Source organism: Mytilus trossulus, unplaced genomic scaffold (genome assembly GCF_036588685.1).
Source record: "Mytilus trossulus isolate FHL-02 unplaced genomic scaffold, PNRI_Mtr1.1.1.hap1 h1tg000085l___fragment_1__unscaffolded, whole genome shotgun sequence".
Classification (NCBI taxonomy): domain Eukaryota; kingdom Metazoa; phylum Mollusca; class Bivalvia; order Mytilida; family Mytilidae; genus Mytilus; species Mytilus trossulus.
The window spans coordinates 1,989,039-2,015,672 of record NW_026963295.1 but is presented as its reverse complement, the minus strand read 5'-3'; the positions used below and the strand labels follow the sequence as shown (position 1 = coordinate 2,015,672).

Genomic DNA, 26,634 nt, shown 5'->3' with positions numbered 1-26,634 from the left:
AGAACAAAGTCAGGTAAGCATAATTACAAGTCAGATGCCAGACAAAAGTAAAGACTTGACTTTAATAGAGCTACAATCAAATGACTCGGACCTTAAACTTGTTAAGGGTTGGCTGACAGAGGGTCAAAGGCCACAGTATGATGAGGTATCAGGTAAGGGATACTTTATTAGGTCATTGTGGAGTCAGTTTGATTGTTTAGAGTTTCAAGTTGGTATAGTGGTTAGACGCCACGACGATCGCGAACGGAACATTGTGAAATTACAAGCGGTAATTCCAATGTCGGAGCGCAAGCAAGTATTAGAATACTGTCATGACACAGAGAATGTTGGTCACTTAGGTACGCATAAGACTCGAGAGAAGATATGTCAGTCTTACTATTGGCCTGGTATACAGTCCGATGTTAGGGCATATGTCGCTAGTTGTGTTATAAGAGGAAACGCCCAATGAAAAGGAAGCGTGTCTCATTAAGATTAGAGGAGGACAGTGGTCGTCACCAGAGTAAGAGACCAGCCTGTATAACTTATTATGTAAATAGGTAAAATTCCTATTGTGTATAAATTTTGTTGAATTATATTTTGTGATTTTGAATGTATCATGCGGGACGCATGTAGATTGAGGCGTGGGTTATGTAATGTTTATTGGTCGTTATGGTTATAAATCTGGAGAATCTTGTATTATATATGCTTATTTTATACAGAAAGAAACGTTGTGTGGATTTAGACGTTTGGCGGGGAAATTAGTGGCAGGGTCGAAAGTTATAGGGGTGATCGCAACTCTCTATGCTCGGTAAGAGTAACATATAGAGAACACCCCTATTAAGGAGATAGTGGTATCGACCCCGGGTATATAAGAGAGTGAGAAACGGCACTCGAGGCTGTCGGTTGGCTGTCGATGAGCTGTCATCCTTCAACTGAGCGTACGTCGGATATATTAAGTGCTAGAAGAGCCTTGATATTCAGAGGACACTTCGTACTGGGTACAGAGTGGACGTACACGTTGACAGGATCGACATATCAGACTGTCCCACTCGGAGGACAGGCTGTACCAGCCCGTACTGTCTGGTAGTGACAGGTTGTCCCACACGGAGGACAAGTTGTTCCAGCACGCACTGTCTGATAGTGACAGGTTGTCCCACTCGGAGGACAAGTTGTATCAGACCTCTCTGTTTTGTATTGACAGACTGTCCCATTCGGAGGACAAGCTGTACCAGCTATACTGTCTATAAGTGACACATCGTCCCATCTTGAGGACAGGCTGGTTTATTGAATTATATTTGTATATATATTTGTCTGTTGCTACTTTATTTCGACAAAGAGTCAGTGTGTATATTTTAGTTCAATGTGCATAATTTAGATAGTTGTAGTTTTTAGCATTACCGTATATTTTGTGGACAACTTGGATCCAAGTATTGACTGGAACGGACGTTTTGGATATAAACGCCTGGTTACACGTTACAGGTACACTATTCCACTATCATTGCATAGGACAAGTAAATGGTATTTGGAAATAAAAAAGCATCATGTTGGTGCTATATATATTAGCACATAGGTCATGGTTAAATCCCGACTAAATCTAGACTAATGTTGTAATATTTTGTAATATAGACTTTTTTATTGATCTTTGCTCCTGAGTTAAGGGGTCCTTGATTGTTCTTGTAAAACAGCAGAATACAAGAAATTTGTCCTTATCTTTCTTTGTAGTAATTTAAAAAATAAGATGGGTAAACAATATTTACCTATAATTATAGAATTTTTCAATTTGTCTCTCCATGAAAATATACGCAAATCATCAAATTGAATAAGTATTTATATTTTGTTATTCATCTATTATAATTCCAAAACATTTTATAATGCTGTATATTGCTTGGATGAGAGAAATGATATTTTACACAACTATTCTATATGTATTGAGATTTTCTTTACTCTGTTGGTGTTTTTTCCATAAGGGAATTCTTTTTGCCTGATAATTGCTTGCAAATAATTCCTAGCAATTGGTAAATAAAAAGGTAAACAAAGTGATAAACAAATATCCATCGCCTAACCATGTTGCTAATGGCTTTTGGAAACAGTACACATGATACCTCACAACCGGTATTTCTTTGACAAAATGTCTCTGTAAGCATGCTATGTTTGTATCTACTTATCTATGAAGAGAACATTGTTACATAATGATTTCCCTCCAATTACATGAGTTTTTAATATTAGCACGAATTTTAAAGTGTTCTGAAATGCCAATCTTTAAACTTGATTCCGATCAAAATCTGCTTCAAATAAGACGGGGGATTCTACAGATAAGAGTCTTTATATTAACATTTTTAAAAATGATTTAGATTGCTTTCCTCTGCATTCTTTTTTTGTTTGTTTTTGTCTCCCTATTTATTCTATATCAAACAGATAACCAATTTAGAACGTTTATTTTTTCGGCATTTAAAATCAGGGGCAACATCATAGCACGACTTTTTTTTAACCATCCTCTGTTTATTTACTTGTTCACTCTGAAATTTTATATTGGCACTGATGAACTGACAAATTCAAGGTTATAAAGAATTTGAAATCCTTAAATCATATATTCCTTTAAAGTTTTGACATAACAATTTTGGTCAATAATGCTATTCTTAATTTTTTTTGGTTAATTATATTTTATGTTTTGCCAATTGTTCTATATTATGTAAACCCCTTATGTGTATAGTAGTATAAAGTTTGATTTTTGTTTTGAAAATTATTTTGGCTACATTAATAATAGTAACATTCTTACAAAACTACGAAGTGGTACATTGAAACTTAATGTTGAAGTTGGTCGCTTCTCTGATATACCAAGAGAGATGCGTCTTTGTGTATGTTGTAATATGCAATGTGTTGAGAACGAATTTTATTTTGTATTGGTATGTCCAGCATATAGGGCAATTAGAATATTGTTTTTGCCACGCTATTATTGTTCATGGCCTACTATTTTTAAACCATCTTGTTTGTTGAAAGCTAATTCTAGATCTCTAACAATTAAGCTCTGTAACTATTTAAAGAGTGCATGGAAAGCTAGATCTGATATTATTGGTTAGCTACATTATGTATGTTATTATTGTATTGTTCTCTGTTACCAGTCTTTTGTCACATTATGTATATATTATGTATTGCCATAGCATGTTCTATATGCTTTTGCAAATAAAACTCATTCATTCATTCATTCATGTGTACGGAACACCCTTTAATTATTATAAAACTAGCATTGCCAGAATAAACTGCCGCGGTTAAGTGCTAAAGATAGTCCAATTTTTGTTTAATTACAATTTAATATGCCCAATATGTTACATATGACGAAGTGTGTTGTTGTTGTTTTCTTTTAAAGAAGCTTTGTCAAGAAACTTGTGGCTGCAAATATTTGAAAATGGCACGAAATGTGAATAATTTATAATATATTTAAAATGAATTTGACAAATTACTGCAGATGATGATGATACATGAGGAGACATAAACAAGATGTTGTTTTTCTCATATTAAAATAAAATGCATATTTCGGTCGCAAACAAACAGCAATTCGTGTCTGCAGCGAACGTATAAACGTTGCGTTCTGACCCCAATGACCTTTCATATTTATTTTGTTATAAAGTTTCACTTGTATTTTATCAAGGTCAGATGTGTTTGTTTCATATATTATATAGTAAGTTCTTTATGATTGCAAACTTAATAAAGTGATCAAACTCGAATTATATATAAATATTGGATCAACAAATTGAAATGAAAAAGTACGAAAGAACATAAAATAAAACCGAACATTTAAGAAATATCAAAAATGGAAAATATTTCAAGCTCAATTCGCGCGAAATATTGAACAAACACGTTTCACATGAAATTTAGATTAAATTCATGTTTAATTCGCGTGATCGTTATGTAAAATACACGTGAACAAACTTTTCCTTTGAAAGAAATAAACAAATATTATTTATTTCTTATCATTTATCACCATCATCAATTACATTAAGTCATTTGTCAAACTATTTTTTTCAAATTAGAATTTTAATGTTTAACAAATTATTGACATTTCGTGTAAATTTAAAAAAAAATCTAGCCACAAAAATCTTGACACCTCTCTCGAAAACAGAAGATTTTGTCTTCTTCTCGGTTCTCGTTAGCTGTAATTGGAATCGTTCATCATGTGTGGTGTATGTCATCACTTTGTGACAGAATAAATTAATAAATAAATAATTGCAACATGTTTTGATGACGTCAGAGTTGACTTTTCATGTTACTGTAAAGGCTGGTGTGTCCAGTAGTATTTAACAATCACGTATATGTATCCTGTTTCAAGGTCAGAGGTGTTTTGGTACAATCAAATCATTAGTACGTATACATGAAAGTTAACTGAAATAGTTTATCATTTATTTTTATTTCTTTAGCATTTTGTTAGATGGTTGATGGTACATGTACATGTATTGTATTAAACAGTCAAACTGTTTTACTATTAATTATCAATTTTCAAATAAAGTCAAGGACAATATGCATCCTAATTTGAAATCTGTTTTACATGGGATCCTTCTATATTTGTAATTATTTAACTCTACAACAAAATCGTGTAGTTGAATGTGAAATATTATAAACGTTAAAATTGAGAATGGAAATGGGGAATGTGTCAAAGAGACAACAACCCGACCATAGGAAAACAACAACAACAGAAGGTCACCAACAGGTCTTCAATGTAGCGAGAAATTCCCGCACCCGGAGGCGTACTTCAGCTGGCCCCTAAACAAATATATACTAATTCAGTGATAATAAACACCGGTACCATACTTATTTCCAAATTGTACACATGAAACTAATATTAAAATAATACACGACTAACAAAGGCCAGAGGCTCATGACTTGGGACAGGCGCAAAAATGCGGCGGGGTTAAACATGTTTGTGATATCTCATCACTACCCCCTCCTCAACCCCTTCGTTTTCTACTTTCATCCTGTCACCAAATTGTCTCCTAAGCAGTCGAATGTATTTGAAATATGATATCATCCAGACCTAGAGCTAATGGGTTTCTCTGCCATCAGCTATCGTTATTGCAAGTGATTGTTTTCGTTTATGTTTGTCTCGTTTAATAACTACTTTATAATACACACAAGTGTCTTTTGTAGGTTTTTATATTTTTTTCTAAAAGTATGTTTTAAATAGCCCAACGATGCTTAATACATGTATACTTATAGATAGATAACTGTGAAAAATGCACATACAAATATATATAACTGATCAAGTATAAGCTAGCCATTTTCTGTAATGAGGTTCCAATTTTAGGAGAAAGCATGTAAGTTCGTGTTAGTATTGTATTTTTAAAGTGGGAGGGGTTTACGGATGCGGCAATGCTCTTTCTCTGTTTCTGTTGTGAATATATGTCCAGAACATCTTTTAGAGCTTAAAATATCCAGTGGTCGTGAACTTCTAATCGTTCTAAAATAGTTTAATAGAGAAAAGACTATTCATTGTATTATTGCTCTAGGAAGGGCGACAATTGCTAATGGTTGACGAAGGTTTCGAAATGTAGACAATTAAATCTCCGATCCGAAAATTAACTCACGACGAAAAACATGTGTACATTTATGTATGACTTGTATAATCTAGAGGCTCTAAAGAGCCTGTGTCGCTCACCTTGGTCTATGTGAATATTAAACAAAGGAAGCATTTGAATTCATGACAAAATTGTGTTTTGGTGATGGTGATGTGTTTGTACATCTTACTTTACTGAACATTCTTGCTGCTTACAAACATTCTATCTATATTGAACTTGGCCTAAGAGTTTCAGTCGAAAATGTTAATTAAAATTTACAAATTTTATGAAAATTGTTAAAAATTGACTTTAAAGGGCAATAACTCCTTATGGGGTCAATTGACCATTTAGGTCATGTTGACTTATTTTTAAGTCTTACTTTGCTGTACATTGTTGCTCTTTACAGTTTATCTCTATCTATAATAATATTCAAAATAATAACAAAAAACGGCGAAATTTCCTTAAAATGACTAATTCAGGGGCATCAACCAAACAGCGGTTTGTCCGATCCATCTGAAAATTTCATGGCAGATAGATCTTGACCTGATAAACAATTTTACTCCCTGTAAGATTTGCTCTAAATGCTTTGGTTTTTGAGTTATAAGCCAAAAACTGCATTTTACCCCTATGTTCTATTTTTAGCCATCTTGGTTGGTTTGCCGGGTCACGCCACACATTTTTTAAACTAGATACCCCAATGATGATTGCGGCCAAGTTTGTTTAAATTTGGCCTGGTAGTTTCAGAGGAGAAGATTTTTGTAAAAGATTACTAAGATTTACGAAAAATGGTTAAAAATTGACTATTAAGGGCAATAACTCCTAAAGGGGTCAACTGACTACTTTGATTATGTTGACTTATTTGTAGATCTTACTTTGTAAGATTTGCTCTAAATGCTTTGGTTTTTGAGTTATAAGCCAAAAACTGCATTTTACCCCTATGTTCTATTTTTAGCCGTGGCGGCCATCTTGGTTGGTTGGCGGGGTCACGCCACACAATTTTTAAACTAGATACCCAAAGGATGATTATGGCCAAGTTTGGATTAATTTGGCCCAGCAGTTTCAGAGGAGAAGATTTTTGTAAAAGTTAACGACGACGGACGCAGGACGACGGACGACGACGGACGCCGACGGACGCCGGACGCCAAGTGATGAGAAAAGCTCACTCGGCCCTTCGGGCCAGGTGAGCTAAAAAAGTGGAACTCTCTGCACATGACACAAACAAAAGACGAAAACAAACAGCCGTAGAACAACAACTTGAAGGGATTGTCGATGGTTGTTTCAAAGCATATTACGTACTTGTTCTATCTACATTTTGTTTAATGCAATTTAAATTCGTATCTTTATCAACTCGCTCCAAATACATATTTATAAGCGATATACATGTAAATATAACGGAATCAGAGAACTATGTTTTAATTCTATCACTATCTACTAGTACTTTAAACTCTTTTTTAAATGGCAGTCTAAATTTACCAACCTTAATCCCATCCAAACCAATTTCAATCTACATTTTGGGTCAATTGTCTATTTGTCCTTTTATTTCTGTTTTTTTTTATGAACTACTTGCCAATGAACATTAAGAGTGCATGTACAGTAACCAATCATGGCACAGGACTCTGGATTTTTCTCTCACTTTTAATTATTAACTAACATGCACTTTTATTTAATTTGACATATCTGCAATGAAAATAGAAGTAAAGAACAAATTGATTTTAGCTGTCATTATTAGTATTTGAAAAAAGGTAATAGTCAGACACAAGACGAGTTCCTACACAAACGGAAGGCGACAACAGAATTGTTCATTTGAAAGGCGTGATAGTTTGTAATATGCTGTATCATATGCAATGTAGTATTAACCAATATATTTTTTTGTTGATAAGTCTGGTGTTTTAATGGTGCTTTTATTTTTCATTTTCGTCTCTCTCGTTAAATTGAAAACGTCATTTATAAGAATGTGGTTGAGGGTTTACAGAATAGAGAATAATGGTAAAAATATAAAGAAAAGTGAAATTGAGGTGTTAGATATAAACAGCTACTGAAGAGAATACACGTTAAACTATGTAGAAATATAAAAAAATTTGCCAATGAAATCCCCTGGATTGTGTAATTAACAATACAAGGAAGATCAGGGAAGAACCTTCGTGCCATTATTATAACATTAAGGGGCTTTGCTAACAACTATTAGTTACATAAAGTATTTAATAACTATTAGTGAAATAAAGTATCTGAAGTTGAAAAAAAAGAGAATAATCTTCAAAAAAATATAATGTTTTATTAAAAAAAAAATGTAGAGAAAAAAGAAAAGAGAAATATTTACCAAAAAAGAAAAAATGGACTAAAAATTACAGAATACAGAATTAAAGGACCTGCAATCGAGACCCTCAACTATCATAAGTTCGCATATTCACATGTTCAAATGTATGTTTTATCAAATTATTTACATGTATAATAATTACTCTGTTAATTTTCTCTACATCAAAGCAATTTAAAACAATTCATAACATTTCAAACAAATCATACCACAAAAAAAGGCGACAACCTTGATATTATTTTAGGTTTGATATAATTGATGTATTTACAAACAAATATCTTTGTGTGTATCAATTAACTGTCAATTTATATGTAATGTGTCATTTATCCGATGAAAAAAATTAAAGCTTGTCAAATATAAGTGCATTTATCAAAAGGCTTGTTTTACGAAAAAAATATTTTTTTACAAAATATGTCTGTTATAGTCTCTGAGTCTACATGTACCAATTTGATCATAACTGATCAATAACTGTTGTTTGCTTCGAATTCGATTCGATGACGAATTCTATGTGCATGCATGGTCAGAATGTGATAGAAATTAAATCAAATTCAAATAGAACTAGATAAGCATCGTAGACTGGTACTACACATTTCAATCTTTTGAATCACTGAATTATTGAATTATGGTCATGTTCATGAGCAGTAAAGAATTTTTGATTGATTTTAAATACTTTATTTAAATGTGCTGATTTCAACACAAAAATCCGTTTATTTATTCCATCCAAATCCTTTGAAATGAAAATTGTAAAATCCTTGTAAATAGTTAATGAATGACAACTGAGCCTGTTTAAATGAGCGGTGCATGGGGGTGGGGGGGAGGGGGAGGAGGACGGGTCAATAGACCACTTTCGAGTGTCACCGGAAAAAAACTCGTCAATTATACGCGTCTTTATCATCGTCATTTGTCCGTTTAGGGGCGTCGTCACTTCCTTCCAATGTTGAGCGAGTGGTTGGAAAACTATAATTCTATAGTGTACGAATTATTCGGCAAATTTAATTCTCAAAATTGACAATCAACACTGCTGTCATTAGGGAAATGTCAGTAAGTACCTACAGAGCAACCATTATTTCTAGTTTATCCTGCACAAAGACGATCACTAAGACGCTTGATGAACGTAAATAGTGCAGGGATACAGGCGAGCCCCTCTATCTGGTAAATGACGTCATAAAGGCGTGTATAATTGACGAGTTTTTGCCGGTGACGGATGAACTCGAAAGTGGTCTATTAAAGCATGCACATTCAAATTTCAAATACACCTCGTTCTATATTGACACAATTATCTTACTTCAACGGACCATTTCGTGCTAGCGAGTATACGTTGCACTGAAGATTGTATCCTGTATGTGTATTTGTCAGCAAGTTTGTTCTCCTAATTATCCTATTAGATAGATAAGTGTTTAATGTCAAGTAGCAAATATAAATTATGGTCTTATAGAGTTCTAAAAAAAAATGCAAGGAACGAGCAAAACCTAATTGGTGTACATGAGGAGCACTGAAAGAGAAGGAAGGGGACAGCAAAACCTAAATGGTAAGGAATACTACAATTAAGATTTCTGGAGGACGCAAACATAAATGATGTACGTAAAGTGTATTGGCAGAGGCACGCATAACCTTGATGGTGTACGTAAAGTGTATTGGCAGAGGCACGCATAACCTTGATGGTGTACGTAAAGTGTATTGGCAGAGGCACGCATAACCTTGATGGTGTACGTAAAGTGTATTGGCAGAGGCACGCATAACCTTGATGGTGTACGTAAAGTGTATTGGCAGAGGCACGCATAACCTTAATGGTGTACGTAAAGTGTATTGGCAGAGGCACGCATAACCTTGATGGTGTACGTAAAGTGTATTGGCAGAGGCACGCATAACCTTAATGATGTACGTAAAGTGTATTGGCAGAGGCACGCATAACCTTAATGGTGAACGTAAAGTGTATTGGCAGAGGCACGCATAACCTTAATGGTTTACTTAAAGTATATTGGCAGAGGCACTCATAACCTTAATGATGTACGTAAAGTGTATTGGTAGAGGCACGCATTACCTTAATGGTATACGTAAAATGTATTGGCAGAGGCACTCATTACCTTAATGGTGTACGTAAAGTGTATTAGCAGAGGCACTCATTACCTTAATGGTGTACGTAAAGTGTATTGGCAGAGGCACGCATAACCTTAATAGTGTACCGAAAGTGTATTGGCAGAGGCACTCATTACCTTAACGGTGTACGTAAAGTGTATTGGCAGAGGCACTCATAACCTTAATGATGTACGTAACGTGTATTGGCAGAGGCACGCATAACCTTAATGGTGTACGTAAAGTGTATTGGCAGAGGCACGCATAACCTTAATGGTGTACCGAAAGTGTTTTGGCAGAGGCACTCATTACCTTAATAGTGTACGTAAAGTGTATTGGCAGAGGCACTCATTACCTTAATAGGGTACGTAATGTGTATTGGCAGAGGCACTCATTACCTTAATAGTGTACGTAAAGTGTATTGGCAGAGGCACTCATTACCTTAATGGTGTACGTAAAGTATATTGGCAGAGGCACTCATAACCTTAATGATGTACGTAAAGTGTATTGGCAGAGGCACTCATTACCTTAATGGTGTACGTAAAGTGTATTGACAGAGGCACTCGTTACCTTAATGGTGTACGTAAAGTGTATTGGCAGATAAACACATTACCTTAATGATGTACGTAAAATGTATTGGCAGAGGCACGCATAACCTTAATGATGTACGTAAAGTATATTGGCAGAGGCACTCATTACCTTAATGGTGCACGTAAAGTGTATTAGCAGAGGCACTCATTACCTTAATGGTGTACGTAAAGTGTATTGGCAGAGGCACGCATAACCTTAATAGTGTACCGAAAGTGTATTGGCAGAGGCACTCATTACCTTAATGGTGTACGTAAAGTGTATTGGCAGAGGCACTCATTACCTTAATGGTGTACGTGAAGTATATTGGCAGAGGCACGCATAACCTTAATGGTGTACGTAAAGTGTATTGGCAGAGGCACGCATAACCTTAATGGTGTACGTAAAGTGTATTGGCAGAGGCACGCATAACCCTAATGGTGTACGTAAAGTGTATTGGCAGAGGCACGCATAACCTTAATGGTGTAAGTAAAGTGTATATTAGGTAGAAGCACGCATAACCTTAATGGTGTACGTATTTAACAAATTCAAAGAGAGCGCTAACATAGTCAGTGTACGTATTGAACAAATTCAAAGAGCGCGCTAACATAGTCAGTGTACGTATTGAACAAATTCAAAGAGCACGCTAACATAGTCAGTGTACGTATTGAACAAATTCAAAGAGCGCGCTAACATAGTCAGTGTACGTATTGAACAAATTCAAAGAGCACGCTAACATAGTCAGTGTACGTATTGAACAAATTCAAAGAGCACGCTAACATAGTCAGTGTACGTATTGAACAAATTCAAAGAGCGCGCTAACATAGTCAGTGTACGTATTGAACAAATTCAAAGAGCGCGCTAACATAGTCAGTGTACGTATTGAACAAATTCAAAGAGCGCGCTAACATAGTCAGTGTACGTATTGAACAAATTCAAAGAGCACGCTAACATAGTCAGTGTACGTATTGAACAAATTCAAAGAGCGCGCTAACATAGTCAGTGTACGTATTGAACAAATTCAAAGAGCGCGCTAACATAGTCAGTGTACGTATTGAACAAATTCAAAGAGCGCGCTAACATAGTCAGTGTACGTATTGAACAAATTCAAAGAGAGCGCTAACATAGTCAGTGTACGTATTGAACAAATTCAAAGAGCACGCTAACATAGTCAGTGTACGTATTGAACAAATTCAAAGAGCGCGCTAACATAGTCAGTGTACGTATTGAACAAATTCAAAGAGCACGCTAACATAGTCAGTGTACGTATTGAACAAATTCAAAGAGCGCGCTAACATAGTCAGTGTACGTATTGAACAAATTCAAAGAGCACGCTAACATAGTCAGTGTACGTATTGAACAAATTCAAAGAGCGCGCTAACATAGTCAGTGTACGTATTGAACAAATTCAAAGAGCACGCTAACAAAGTCAGTGTACGTATGAAATACTGAAAATTGATGCAACAACGAACATGCACAAAGAAAACCTTAAAAAAAATATTGTGTCGTTTTCCTGACATTTACCCATTCAAAATATGGATAACTACTAGGTAGATTATCAAGGACACATATATCACATGGTAAACATTTTTATTGCCATTTTTTTGGCGTTATAGGTGATCTTAACAAATGATAACATAAAGAGTGGTTACACTTCACAGAATTGACACGTGTGGTTTGTACTTATATTCTACTTATTCACCTTTTTGGCCAATGAAATGTTTAGTTCTACCGGTAACAATTTTAGTGTCCTTCTTATTACATGGAATTACTATGAACATGGTAAAGATAAATGCTTACTGTCAGATTAGATATAAACATTTTGTTCTAGGAAGTGCATAATGAATGTGTACTTATTTAGTCTACTTTTGAAATGAACATAAATTAATAAAACATGAACAAAACTAGTTTATCTGCCTCTACGAGTATTTGGGTATTTCCCATAGGAAAATTATGTTGGTATTAACTTAAAAGAAATATAGCTGTTCAGGTACACCTGCATGTAGGAATTGAGCTCCTTTGCTTTTTACATTTTTATACTATAAAATGCTAAATGTTTTAAATTGGTTAAAATAGAAGTTAACATATAATTTCACATCCAATTTTTTATGGAAATATTCTTTATAAAGCACAAAGGTGTCAGTATTCACCTCATAAACTTACAAAACCTTTGAATAGACTTATTAAGAAGGGATATAATTACGATACTGTTGTCAAGTCATTAAAGATTGCATATTTTGGCGTTAATATTGAGTCACTGATAAGGTCTTTGCGTCGGAACTAAACACATTTATTCTAAAAACTGTTGTTGGCATGACACGGGTTATGTTCTTCTCATATATGTTATGATGGTATGATACTAAACCCCTTACGGGAAGGATTGTGCCTGATGTTCATATGATGAAATCATAATCTTTCAGTCAGTTTAATTGAAGTCTGGAGCTGGCATGTCAGTTAACTGCTAGTAGTCTGTTGTTATTTATGTATTATTGTCATTTTGTTTATTTTCTTTGGTTACATCTTCTGACATCAGACTCGGACTTCTCTTGAACTGAATTTTAATGTGCGTATTGTTATGCTTTTACTTTTCTACACTGGTTAGAGGTATAGGGGGAGGGTTGAGATCTCACAAACATGTTTAACCCCGCCGCATTTTTGCGCCTGTCCCAAGTCAGGAGCCTCTGGCCTTTGTTAGTCTTGTATTATTTAAATTTTAGTTTCTTGTGTACAATTTGGAAATTAGTATGGCGTTCATTATCACTGAACTAGTATATAATTGTTTAGGGGCCAGCTGAAGGACGCCTCCTGGTGCGGGAATTTCTCGCTACATTGAAGACCTGTTGGTGACCTTCTGCTGTTGTGTTTTTTTATTTTGGTCGGGTTGTTGTCTCTTTGACACATTCCCCATTTCCATTCTCAATTTTATTAATAGCAATCTTATCGAAACCCCGATAACAACATATAATTACTTCAATCTATATGAAATAAAGTGCAGAGAAAGCTAAAGTGAACTTCTTTGTATGCTTCTAATTCGATTCGATGACGAATTATATGTGCATGCATGGCCAGAATGTGATAGGAATTAAATTAAATTCAAATTTAACTAGATAAGCATCGTAGACTGGTACTACACATTTCGATCTTTTGAATCACTGAATTATTGAATTATGGTCATGTTCAGGAGCAGTATAGACATTATTGAGAGATTTTCAATAATTTATTTAAATGTGCTGATTTTATCACAAAAATGTAATTCTTTATTCCATCTAAATCCTTTAAAATAAATATTCTAAAATTCTTGTAAAAAATTTACGCATGACAACTGAGTCTGTTTAAACGTGGGGGGGGGGGGGGGGGGGGGGTGGAATGGTAGAAGCGTACACATTCAAAATTCAAATACACCACATTCTTTATTGACACAATTATCTTACAATCATCTGACTTTAACGGACCATTTCGTGCTAGCGAGTTTATTTATGTTGCACTGAAGATTGTATCCTGTAGTTGTATTTGACAGCGAGTTTGTTCTCCTAATTCTCCTAATGGATAGATATTAAGTGTTTAATGTCAAGTAGCAAATTTAAATTATGGTCTTATAGAGTACTGAAAAAAATGCAAGGAACAAGCAAAACCTAATTGGTATACGTGAGGAGTACTGAAACAGATGCAAGCTTAGGGGAAGCAAAATCTAAATGGGGTACGTAAGGAATACTAAAATTAAGATTTCTGGAGGACGGAAACATAAATGATGTACGTAAAGTGTATTGGAAGAGGCACGCATAACCTTTATAGTGTACGTCATCGTGTATTGGCAGAGACACGCATAACATAAATGGTGTATGTAAAGTGTATTGGCAGAGGCACGCATAACCTAAATGATGTACGTAAAGTGTATTGGCAGAGGCACTCATAACCTTAATGGTGTACGTAAAGTGTATTGGCAGAGGCACGCATAACATTAATGGTGTATAAAGTGTATATTAGGCAGAAGCACGCATAACCTTAATGGTGTACGTATTTAACAAATTCAAAGAGAGCGCTAACATAGTCAGTGTACATATTGAACAAATTCAAAGAGCGCGCTAACATAGTCAGTGTACGTATTGAACAAATACAAAGAGCGCGCTAACATAGTCAGTGTACGTATTGAACAAATTCAAAGAGAGCGCTAACATAGTCAGTGTACGTATTGAACAAATACAAAGAGAGCGCTAACATAGTCAGTGTACGTATTGAACAAATACAAAGAGAGCGCTAACATAGTCAGTGTACGTATTGAACAAATACAAAGAGCGCGCTAACATAGTCAGTGTACGTATTGAACAAATTCAAAGAGCGCGCTAACATAGTCAGTGTACGTATTGAACAAATTCAAAGAGCGCGCTAACATAGTCAGTGTACGTATTGAACAAATTCAAAGAGCGCGCTAACATAGTCAGTGTACGTATTGAACAAATTCAAAGAGCGCGCTAACATAGTCAGTGTACGTATTGAACAAATTCAAAGAGCGCGCTAACATAGTCAGTGTACGTATTGAACAAATTCAAAGAGCGCGCTAACATAGTCAGTGTACGTATTGAACAAATTCAAAGAGCGCGCTAACATAGTCAGTGTACGTATTGAACAAATTCAAAGAGCGCGCTAACATAGTCAGTGTACGTATTGAACAAATTCAAAGAGCGCGCTAACATAGTCAGTGTACGTATTGAACAAATTCAAAGAGCGCGCTAACATAGTCAGTGTACGTATTGAACAAATTCAAAGAGCGCGCTAACATAGTCAGTGTACGTATTGAACAAATTCAAAGAGCGCGCTAACATAGTCAGTGTACGTATTGAACAAATTCAAAGAGCACGCTAACATAGTCAGTGTACGTATTGAACAAATTCAAAGAGCACGCTAACATAGTCAGTGTACGTATTGAACAAATTCAAAGAGCGCGCTAACATAGTCAGTGTACGTATTGAACAAATTCAAAGAGCGCGCTAACATAGTCAGTGTACGTATTGAACAAATTCAAAGAGCACGCTAACATAGTCAGTGTACGTATTGAACAAATTCAAAGAGCGCGCTAACATAGTCAGTGTACGTATTGAACAAATTCAAAGAGCGCGCTAACATAGTCAGTGTACGTATTGAACAAATTCAAAGAGCGCGCTAACATAGTCAGTGTACGTATTGAACAAATTCAAAGAGCGCGCTAACATAGTCAGTGTACGTATTGAACAAATTCAAAGAGCGCGCTAACATAGTCAGTGTACGTATTGAACAAATTCAAAGAGCACGCTAACATAGTCAGTGTACGTATTGAACAAATTCAAAGAGCACGCTAACATAGTCAGTGTACGTATTGAACAAATTCAAAGAGCACGCTAACATAGTCAGTGTACGTATTGAACAAATTCAAAGAGCGCGCTAACATAGTCAGTGTACGTATTGAACAAATTCAAAGAGCGCGTTAACATAGTCAGTGTACGTATTGAACAAATTCAAAGAGCACGCTAACATAGTCAGTGTAGGTATTGAACAAATTCAAAGAGCGCGCTAACATAGTCAGTGTACGTATTGAACAAATTCAAAGAGCACGCTAACATAGTCAGTGTACGTATTGAACAAATTCAAAGAGCGCGCTAACATAGTCAGTGTACGTATGAAATACTGAAAATTGATGCAACAACGAACATGCACAAAGAAAACCTAAAACAAGAATATTGTGTCGTTTTCCTGACATTTACCCATTCAAAATATGGATAACTACTAGATAGATTATCAAGGACACATATATCACATGGTAAACATTTTTATTGACATTTTTTTTGGCGTTATATGTGATCTTAACAAATGATAACATAAAGAGTGGTTACACTTCACAGAATTGACACGTGTGGTTTGTACTTATATTCTACTTATTCACCTTTTTGGCCAATGAAATGTTTAGTTCTACCGGTAACAATTTGAGTGTCCTTCTTATTACATGGAATTACTATGAACATGGTAAAGATAAATGCTCACTGTCATATTAGATATAAACATTTTGTACTAGGAAGTGCATAATGGATGTGTATTTATTTAGTCTACTTTTGAAATGAACATCAATTAATAAAACATAAACAAAACTAGTTTATCTGCCTCTACATATATTTGGGTATATCCCATACGAAAAATTATGTTGGTATTAACTAAAAGGAAATATAGCTGTTCAGGTACACCTACATGTAGGAATTGAGCTCCTTTGCTTTTTACATTTTTTTATACTATATAATGCTAAATGTTTAAATTGGGTTAAAATAGAAGATAACATACTATTAATAGCAATCTTATCGAAACCCCGCTAACAACATATTATCGTAGGAGGATCCAGGGGGGCCTGGGGGCCCGCCCCCCTTTCATTGAAAAAATTTGGTTGCTTATATAGGGAAACATTGGAGCATGACTGGAGCGGGCCCCCTCTTAGGTCAGTCAGCGCCCCCCCCCCCCTTTTAGGAAAAGTTCCCACTGATTATTACTCGAACTTAAATGAAATAAAGTGCAGAGAAAGCTAAAATGAACGTATTTGTATGCTTTGCACTCCAATTGCTTCTTGTACATCCGATTTGTAATTTGTGCATAGGTAATCTCAAGGTAAATGTTCTTATCATCAAAGACATATACCAGTCGTTTTGTATTCTAACTGATAGGTACAATGTACTATGGTTCTATAGTGGTGAACTTCCGAAATTGTGTAATTATCGTATACATCAAAGTTAACAACAATGATCAATATATCTTTAGGTATGCGCCTGTACCATGCCAAAATTCTAAACTGTATAACACCGATTTGAAGTTTGCAAGCGTTGATAATTGGTGTCTTTTGTTGATTTCGATTTTTCCGAACACGAAAACAAATATTTGTTTCCTGTGCTTTGTTGTTTTACCATCAGAAACACAACATTTGCATATTTTGTCGTATTTACTATTTAAATTCTTATTCCCCCGAATGACTGTTTGGTAAGGTTGGTATTGCAAATTCTAAGTTTTCTCGATATTTTGTAACCTCTTTTTCTGTTACTTTTATCGTGATTTTTCTGTTACTGGCGATGTTGCTTCTTTTTTCTCTTTCTTCGTTATCATTGTTTTTATTGCCTCTTTGGTTTTCCCAAATTTTCGCATTTATATTGCGCAGTTATGATCTGTACTTTATATATTATATTAAATTGATTGTTGTTTGTTGAATGTTCAGTGGCAAATATTCTAGACATATTCAAGATGAATCAATTTTACAATTAGTACTAAAAGGTTCTGCTAAAATCGTACTCCAGGATTTTCACCTCAAGAGCGGGAATTTTAATGCCTCTAGAAAATGAATACATGTTGAATTCGAGCAGTATTTTTTCTTTACTATTGATCATGTACGACAGCGTAGGGAATGTGTTGGACGGTCTCTAAACTTGGCGTTGAATATTTTTGAACCATGCCTTTAATACTTGAACATACATTTGTAGAATAAAAAAACGGGTTGAGATTATGTAAAATTGAGAATGGAAACGGGAAATATGTTAAAGAGACAACAACCCGACAAAAGAGCAAGAAGCAGCACGAGGCCACCAGTGGGTATTAAAGACACGTTATAATCGTGCAGCCGGAGGTATGTTTAATACATGTATTTATTAGTTCAAAACTTATATATGCACCAAAGTTAAAAGAAAAACAATACAAATATGAAATTTACAAAGTGTCTGTTTTGCAAGAATTAAACAAACGGGAACTCAAGCCTTGAATTTTTTTTTGTAAACCCAAATCGTACAAAGACAAAAACAATCTAAACCAAGGAGTAAACAAAAACTCAAAAAACCAAAGGACATTTACATCAACAGTTATAAATGATAAATAAGAAACAACACGAACTCCACTAAAAACCGGGAGGGAAATCATGTGCTCCGAAAGGGTAAGCATTTCCTGCACTGTATACGCCAACCGTCGTGTTACTTCTTTGTTCAGTTCGGTAATGATGGAAGGTTATTATGAGAGGGTGGTAAAGGGTTATTTTCGCGCAACGTAATCGCCGTTTTTTATTTCACGTTCAACGTGTTTTTACTTTTTTAATTTTACGTGATTTTCAAAGTCTTATTTTGCGTGCTCGGTATTTTTCAAATGAAAAGCAAACGCTTGGCAGGGATCGTCAAGAAATACTTTTTTTAAAAGCCGTATCATAAATGTGTATACCGTAAATTCGGAATATTAAGTAAAACAAAGAGAAGACAGTGACTCAGTCACAAAAGGTTCACATAAAAGTATTTATTTTTCGTGCAACGTTCATTACAGAAATATTTCACGTTCAATGTGAAATTATTTCTTATTTCACTTTTTTTTTGTGCAACCACCCCTCTCCTTTTACCACCCTCTTATGACTGAGGAAGAATATCAGATATGATTTCTGACACACAAAGTTCTATTCAATATGCGCTGGCAACATTATTTGGCGATATGCAGAATATATACAAGCGTTATTTTGTTAAGCTTCTCTTTTATTTCAATTGAATAGTTTACTATTTTTCATTTTTTGAGCCCCTTATAGTCGACAATACGGTATGGTTTTCTCATTGGTGAAGGCATACCAATTATTACTAGCAGACATTTCATTTGAACTTTGATGTTTATTTCAATTAAATAAGCTTGCGTGATGATACACACTTTTATATTTCAAAATTCAAAATCCAAAATCCAACATCTAGTTCAAACAATATCTTCAACTTTCAATTTGTTGGTCAATGCTCCAATTTTAATGTTAAGGCCAATTACTGGTGTAATTCATCATATTCATAAAACCTCCAAAACATTCTTTTGTTTCTCTAATACTAAGGAAGTACACTTTAGAATATTGATGACATTCTTTACATGTGACAGTACAAAGAGAAAAACAAACTATAAAAAAAACATGCTAACATTTTGAGAGTGATACAAGGACGTTCCGAAGGAAGACCTTGTCAATATATATTGTTTCTCTGTGCTAACTAGATCTGTGACGCGGTTGGTTGAGTTAGGTGACAGGTGCGACGCCATTAATTATAATATTGTCATATTGTCTACCTGGATTAGTATATATATAGTCAGAACAAGGTAAAAAGTATTCATATTAGATATCAGACTGTTGAAGAAACAACTCTAAAATTTTGAAAAAAGAATCATTTGTTGTGGATTCGAATTGTGTTTTGACCGTTCTTGGGAATTATATTTTGATAATTGGAAAAGAATAAAAATGAGTTTTCGTTCTTTACAAACTGATCGGGAACACTCTACAGAAAATGTTCAGCTTCACAGACAACTTTGTAGACAGAGATCAAATTCTACTCCCACTTTGTGTAATGTAGCATCTGGAGACGTTAATGCAAAAGACAGCAAAGGTCGTACGTTGTTGTATTATGCTGCTAAATATGGACAGACGGAAATAGCTAGATCTTTGTTAGATGCTGGATGCGATCCTAATATTACTGACTGTAACAAAAGCACTGCTCTTCATGAGGCCACTGATGGTTCTCATCTCGATGTGATCAAATTACTTATCAAAAGTGGTAAGTGTTTAATACAAGTCGAAAAACTATGTGTTTTTACTATTATATTAGGATTATTCAATATTATGTCTACAACTTCATTTGACAAAGAAGTAAATGAAAAATAAACAAAATACCAGTGAGAGTTCTTTCTACATTTTGATCAGAGTAAATCAGATTTCATATAATAAGTTATTATTTTCATTTTTAACTTATTGTATTATACATTTGTTTGTTCTTATTTTTTAAACGGTTGTTTGTTATGATTATTTTTGCGTTCAAAATCATTAATTGTTAAAAAAAACAATATAAATGAATGGTATGTATTGTCATGCACAGTTTTAGTTTCACTACTAGTATATATCAATTTCTCTTATTCTTATGTGATTGTTACAAATAAATTAATCTATTACAACGTACTGAACAGCAATTTATTTCTTAGGGATACGAAACTTACATTTAAATTTAATTTTGAAGAAATGTACAATTTCCGTGAACACATTATCTTCATTTTAATTAGACTATAAACAATGCATCTTACAATTTCTGAGGTGATAAGGCAACATTATAATTTCAACAAGATTGTAAATAAAATATCTTTATTTCTTTTTTTAGAATGTGATTTGAATATTAAAAATCTCCAAGGCCAGACAGCATTGATGAGAGCTGTATTGTTTGATGATATTGCAACTGTTAAGATTCTCCACAAAGCAGGTATGTAATCACTATTTTAGAGGGAAAATGTCTTGTAAAATAACAATTTAATTTACACAATAATCTCTTATAATGTGGCTCCGCTATAGGGCTAAGTATACGAAATACACGAAGTTTGAAAACCATGAGTAAATTTGATATACATTACAAAAATAGTATACTCGTTTGAACTTCTTAACATTTTTGGGACTTTAATAGCCGTCTGGTTTGATTGATGGTGAAATGAGTATGGTAGATGATCTATAAAGGCTTACAAATAATTGTATGTCCACTTATTTGACCTCTAATCGATGATTGTCTCATTGGTAATCTTACCACATCTACTTATTTTCATACTGAAATATTTTGAAATGCTTGCAGTAGGTTCAACTCTAATATCTTTTTTTTTTTTGTCTGAAAATTCCCTCAAATTGGCAAAACGGACTTGTAAACATGAACGTAATTAAAATTCAGTGCAGCATTGTTTACCGTGACGTATCAGAAAATTATGACTTTCACCATAAAATATGAAAAATGATGTGCAACAAGGTCGCCCTATTCGTCACCACACATATGACATAAATAATAATTATGTCCATTAGAGCTTGAGGGATTTACATGTAATAATTAATTTTATTGTCTAATATTAACAGATCGTGTAAATGTTGAAGAATATTATGGTGTAGGTGTGTGTGTTATTGTCACGTGTTATTGTGGTTGTCACACTGACCCTAACCTCATCATAATCATATAAGAGTGTCTCGACAGGGGTTCAGCTTTTCTTTATTTCTATTTTTTTAAGGACCATTTTCTATATTATAAATTCAATATGTACAATTTTTAAAATTCTTTATACATTTTTTTTGTATTTCAGTACTACAATATTCTCTGCATTATCTTTCGTTTTGCCTATTTTTAGTCAATTTTCTGCACTTTTCGTACATAATTCGCTATTCTGTAAATTCCATTCAGACTTTCATATTAGGAAAGTCATACGGGTTCGAGGGTATGCCTTTAATTTCACGTTAACATCCACTTCGCGTAACAAAAGGGAAAACAAACATACATTTTTTATACAAAAATTTCGACGGAAGGATTATAGGTACAATGTTACCAATAGAAAATAAAAACGTTGCCAATAGAAAATAAAAGTTACCAATAGAAAATAAAACCGTTGTCATTAGAAAAAAAATGTTACCAATAGAAAAAAAAACGTTGCCAATAGAAAATAAAAATGTTGCCAATAGAAAATAAAAATGTTACAAATAGAAAATAATTGTTTTTTTTTTCAGGTGCAAATGTTGACGAAACAGATTGTACTGGAAAAACAGCTTTACTTATTGGACTTCAAGAAGGTAGAGAAAAATCCTGTGTCTATCTCATAAAGCATGGTTGTGAAGTGAACATCGTGGATAAACTAGGACAAACAGCATTATACCTAGCTACACACACTACCGTAAAATGTTCACCAAGTGTGTGTAAAAAACTGATCAGCGCTGGATATAGACTTGATAATGATTCCGAGTGGTTACCTAAAGACTTACTGAAAGGTCTTACTGAACGTGGAAGGAATATCCTTGGTCGCTTCTTGAAAATTTTCAATAAGAAGAAACAACCGTGTAATTTGGAATTTGTTCCTGAGGAAACTGACGAACTGGAATTTCCGAATTTTCGAATTTTAGATATCTGCACATAAATATATTTTCGGTGAAGAATGAAAGTGCTTTTAAGACAAGTTTTATTGAATACATGTAAATTTCCGTATTTTCGTATTTGTGAGAAAGAATGTGAAGCAAAGATCAATGAAATCCAAGACTAATATTGTATTTATATAAAAAGAAATTCAGTATTATATTTAAACTATTTATTTGACAAATCGATTACATGTACATGTACGTGTACATGTATGTATAACTATGCTCCAAACATTATGAAATAAATCATTAATATCTAAATGTGATTTCATACATTTTATGCTTTCGTAACAACCACATTCAAAGCTAATATTATTTTGTCAATTGAGAGTCTAAAAATGTTCAATATTTGGAAACAATTACAATATCGTTTTTGTTTGAGACAACTTCAATAAATTCAAATAACAACACAAAGAATTAAATTAAACTAAAAAAAAAGTGCGAGATAGCTTTGCAAAGTTTTGTGTGATTCAACGTAAACAAACAAACAAACAAAATCATTATTTAGTAAACTGTAGAAAAACAAACCTACTTGACGATGAACTCAACTTAAAAAAAGTTCTGCTGCTTCTACACAAATTTGCAAAGTAAAACAAAAGGTGATATGAATGTTAGTACCACTATAAATTCTAAAGCTTTTGTGATGTTTTACCATTGCGAATGCTACAACGTGATAGGTGTACACAAAAGGGTAAACTCTTAATTCTGAATTTTCATAGATTTTTTTTGTATACAGCGTATCTTAAATCACAAACTTAAACGGTCACACACATTTCGGAGTATATTTACATGCCTTTACCATATTTCATTAATCGTTGTGTACGTGTAGTACGTGATCTGAATAAATCCACAACAATGCAATTTACAGCATGGGGAAAAGGGAAAAATCAAGAGAAATGAGGTGATCATAGACACAAATAACAAGACATGTTAGAAGATGTTGTACCTTTGCATAGACTATTTAAAAACACTTAAAAAACAAACAAACAAGAAAACAAAAGAACACATATTATTGTAGTCTGTCTTATAAACAGAAAACCTAAGGAAACTTCTTTATATTGCGGTCGAACAGTTCTCCGTGTTTTATCTTTTAAATTAGCTAAATTCCTCAACTGTCAATGTCGATTTTTCATGTTCACATCTTACTAACGATCGTTTGATCATGAATGTATCTTTAATTTAACGTTCTGAATAGTTACCCAACCTGTAACAATTATTTTACTTTGTTGTCTGCAAATCACCATAAATCAAATACCCGTTCGAAGAAGAAAACAGCCATTACTGTAAGAATTTGTATCTGTCGTATATCTGTTACTTATAGTTAATTGAGTTATCACATTACGGCGAACTTTTCTTGTTTTATTGTCATGAAATGACCCTCCTACACCTCGTGATTACAGGATTTTGTCGATGCCATTACATCTATAGTATGTCTTATTCCCTTATGCAGTAGTGTGAAGGATTTAGTACTTGCACGTTTTTCGTGACGGCTTTCGTGTATTGGCCTAATTTTCAAGGTCAATATATAATTAGATTGACAAAAATGTCATTGATAAAAACTATGTATTAAAGTATAATGCACAAATGTGAAGAGGAAAAGTTGAAATAAGTGATATTTGGTTTAAGCAAGGATTTGTATATTTGATATTAGGAGTCGACAATTTTCGAGTAGTTTAATCATTTTGTCTACAGTTAGTGTAAAAATTAATATCAGAACAGTTTAATTGTTCAAAACCAAATACATGCACATGTAATATTTTTAATCATCGAAAAGGAACATAACATGTCTCAACAGAATAATAGCATGCATTTTTTTTTTTATTTTATTATATTTCATTTGCGTAAATTTTAATTATAGACACCAGTAGCTAGATCTAGCTACATGTAGATAATGCTTAAAACAGGTTTTCAAGCTTTGTTTTTAAACAACAAAATGATATTGCATCAGTATCGCGACAATTATACCTCATGGAATATGTATTGCACTGGGAAGATTTTACAACTGTACATGTATGTGTCTGAGGTTATGAATAACATCTTACAAAAGAAAAAAAAACCAAACATACACGGTACAGTATTCCCTTATGGTTCTGCAATAACCTAGTTATACATGTACCTATTCGAATAAATAAGATTAAAAATGCACGGAGATAGAAATTGCATCTTGTATATGATGTTAAAGCTATACAGGTTTGCACATAAAAAGGCAGTATAGGTGCAAAAATGTGTAGTATAATCAACAAAGACATAAGCACATTTTAAGTGTCAACACTGAAAGCTGATTGGTTTGTATTCTTTTTACAATGAACCAATGAAAAACATTCAAAGATAGGGCTTATTGTTTATATCTTTTGCAATGTATTAACTGTCAATTAGATGTCATAAGCGTAATTAAAACGTCGATTTATATTCAATATATCGGTATATTCCAATTAAATCGATTTTAATGTTATTTGTAACAGTACTGAATACTAGACAAGTATTTACAATTCGTCCGGTACAGCTCAATAAATTTTGAACAATCAGTCAATACTTCTTGAAAATAATTCTTTCTCATTTAAAAGACAACACGTTTTTATTTAGTGCATATTTTTCATCGAACTTTGTATGCGCGGAAAAAGGGACATTGTTTTGTTTGTAATAATTGCGCTCATCTATCAATGCAATGCATGTACCGAAGAAAGTTTCTATTTTTTACACAACTTCCATAAACAAAAGTGCACTCTTTACAAAATATTTATATAAACAAAAGTATAATTTTGATAATCAACACTTGAAATCTGGTTGACCGTTATGAAATAACCGTTTCACAAATGATATCGGATATGCTCCTTACGTCGTAACTACAATCGCCTTCCCTTTCATGAATGTGACCTACCGAATTAGACTATTACCCGGATTTGTAATCACATAAGCAACACGACGGGTGCCACATGTGGAGCAGGATCTGCTTACCCTTCCGAAGCACCTGATATCACCCCTAGTTTTTGGTGGGGTTCGTGTTGTTTATTCTTTAGTTTTCTATGTTGTGTCATGTGTACTATTGTTTTTCTGTTTGTCTTTTTCATTTTTAGCCTTGTGTTGTCAGTTTGTTTTAGATTTATGAGTTTGACTGTCCCTTTGGTATTTTTAGTCGCTCTTTTGCAAACTGACGTTTCAACATGATTAATGCTATTGTATCATTCCACAATTAAACACAACTGCAAATGTATTAAATGGTTCTTTACTTATTCCTTTTAGATACATAAAATTGAGAATGGAAATGGGGAATGTGTCAAAGCGACAACAACCCGACCATAAAGCAGACAACAGCCGAAAACACATGTATGAGAAAGCATAGCTTTACACATGATAGTTATGCCTGTAGAAAGGATTTTAGTTTTTGACACTTTGCAATGGGTGTACTCGTCTTGCAGATATGTCTAATTTCCTGGTGATATATTATCTGGAAAGTGAAATACTGAATATGGATGACATTGAAAATGGTACATAAGTAGAATGTCTATTTTCTAAAAGGTTCGTTAAACCGATCGAGGTTACACGCCGCTGAACCTCGATGGGAGCTGGTTTTTATTTGTTTTTAATGCTTTATAATGTGTGGTAGAGTAAGTAACAACCACTTCATTGATTTTTTTTAGATAATAAGCCTTACTTATGATTAATTTATATATAGTTTCAGTAACGTTCAGTGGCAAATATATCAGGCATATTCAGGATGAAATGATAAAAAAAACTATCTAAAAACATATATGGACGCCTCTTTACCGAAAGTGCTTTACTGAAAGATTTGATGAATGAATTCTTTAGAATTTTTGAATTTTTGTCAGTGGTGTACCTTATAAACTTTATTCCAGAAACATGGTGAGGGCATATGTACAGGTTTAATATCATTTTTATTATGAATTCGTTACTGTCAAAGATGAATAACTCTGATCTTTATGATTTTTTTCTGTTTGACAAATAAACTTATGAGTGAACTCTTAGAACTTTAGATGATTACGTTTCATGTGTTGACGTTTTCCCGTCGCATTTTGTTCGTTTTCCTTTTTTTCTAACTTTTTTCTCTATTTTTTCAATAAAACCCTATTGAGCAGTTGACTCCCACATCGGCTTACCTTAATAAACAAGGACATGTACAGATGACTCTGCTATCATTTGGATGTTGATTAACTATAAAGAATAGACAGTAATGGTTAAATAATGTAATGAGTAAAACAAAATTTTAACATTTGACTTTTGTGAGA

At 33.8% G+C, this 26,634-nt stretch overlaps 1 protein-coding gene across 1 annotated transcript; it reads left to right on the top strand.

Moving 5' to 3' along the window:
• Positions 1 to 19,545: 19,545 nt before the first annotated feature.
• Positions 19,546 to 22,611, top strand: LOC134699770 (ankycorbin-like). Its single transcript, XM_063561190.1, has 3 exons — positions 19,546 to 20,024; positions 20,619 to 20,717; positions 21,989 to 22,611. Exons 1-3 carry the CDS (start codon positions 19,712 to 19,714, stop codon positions 22,390 to 22,392), a joined length of 816 nt encoding a protein of 271 aa, XP_063417260.1. The 5' UTR covers positions 19,546 to 19,711; the 3' UTR covers positions 22,393 to 22,611.
• Positions 22,612 to 26,634: the final 4,023 nt, after the last annotated feature.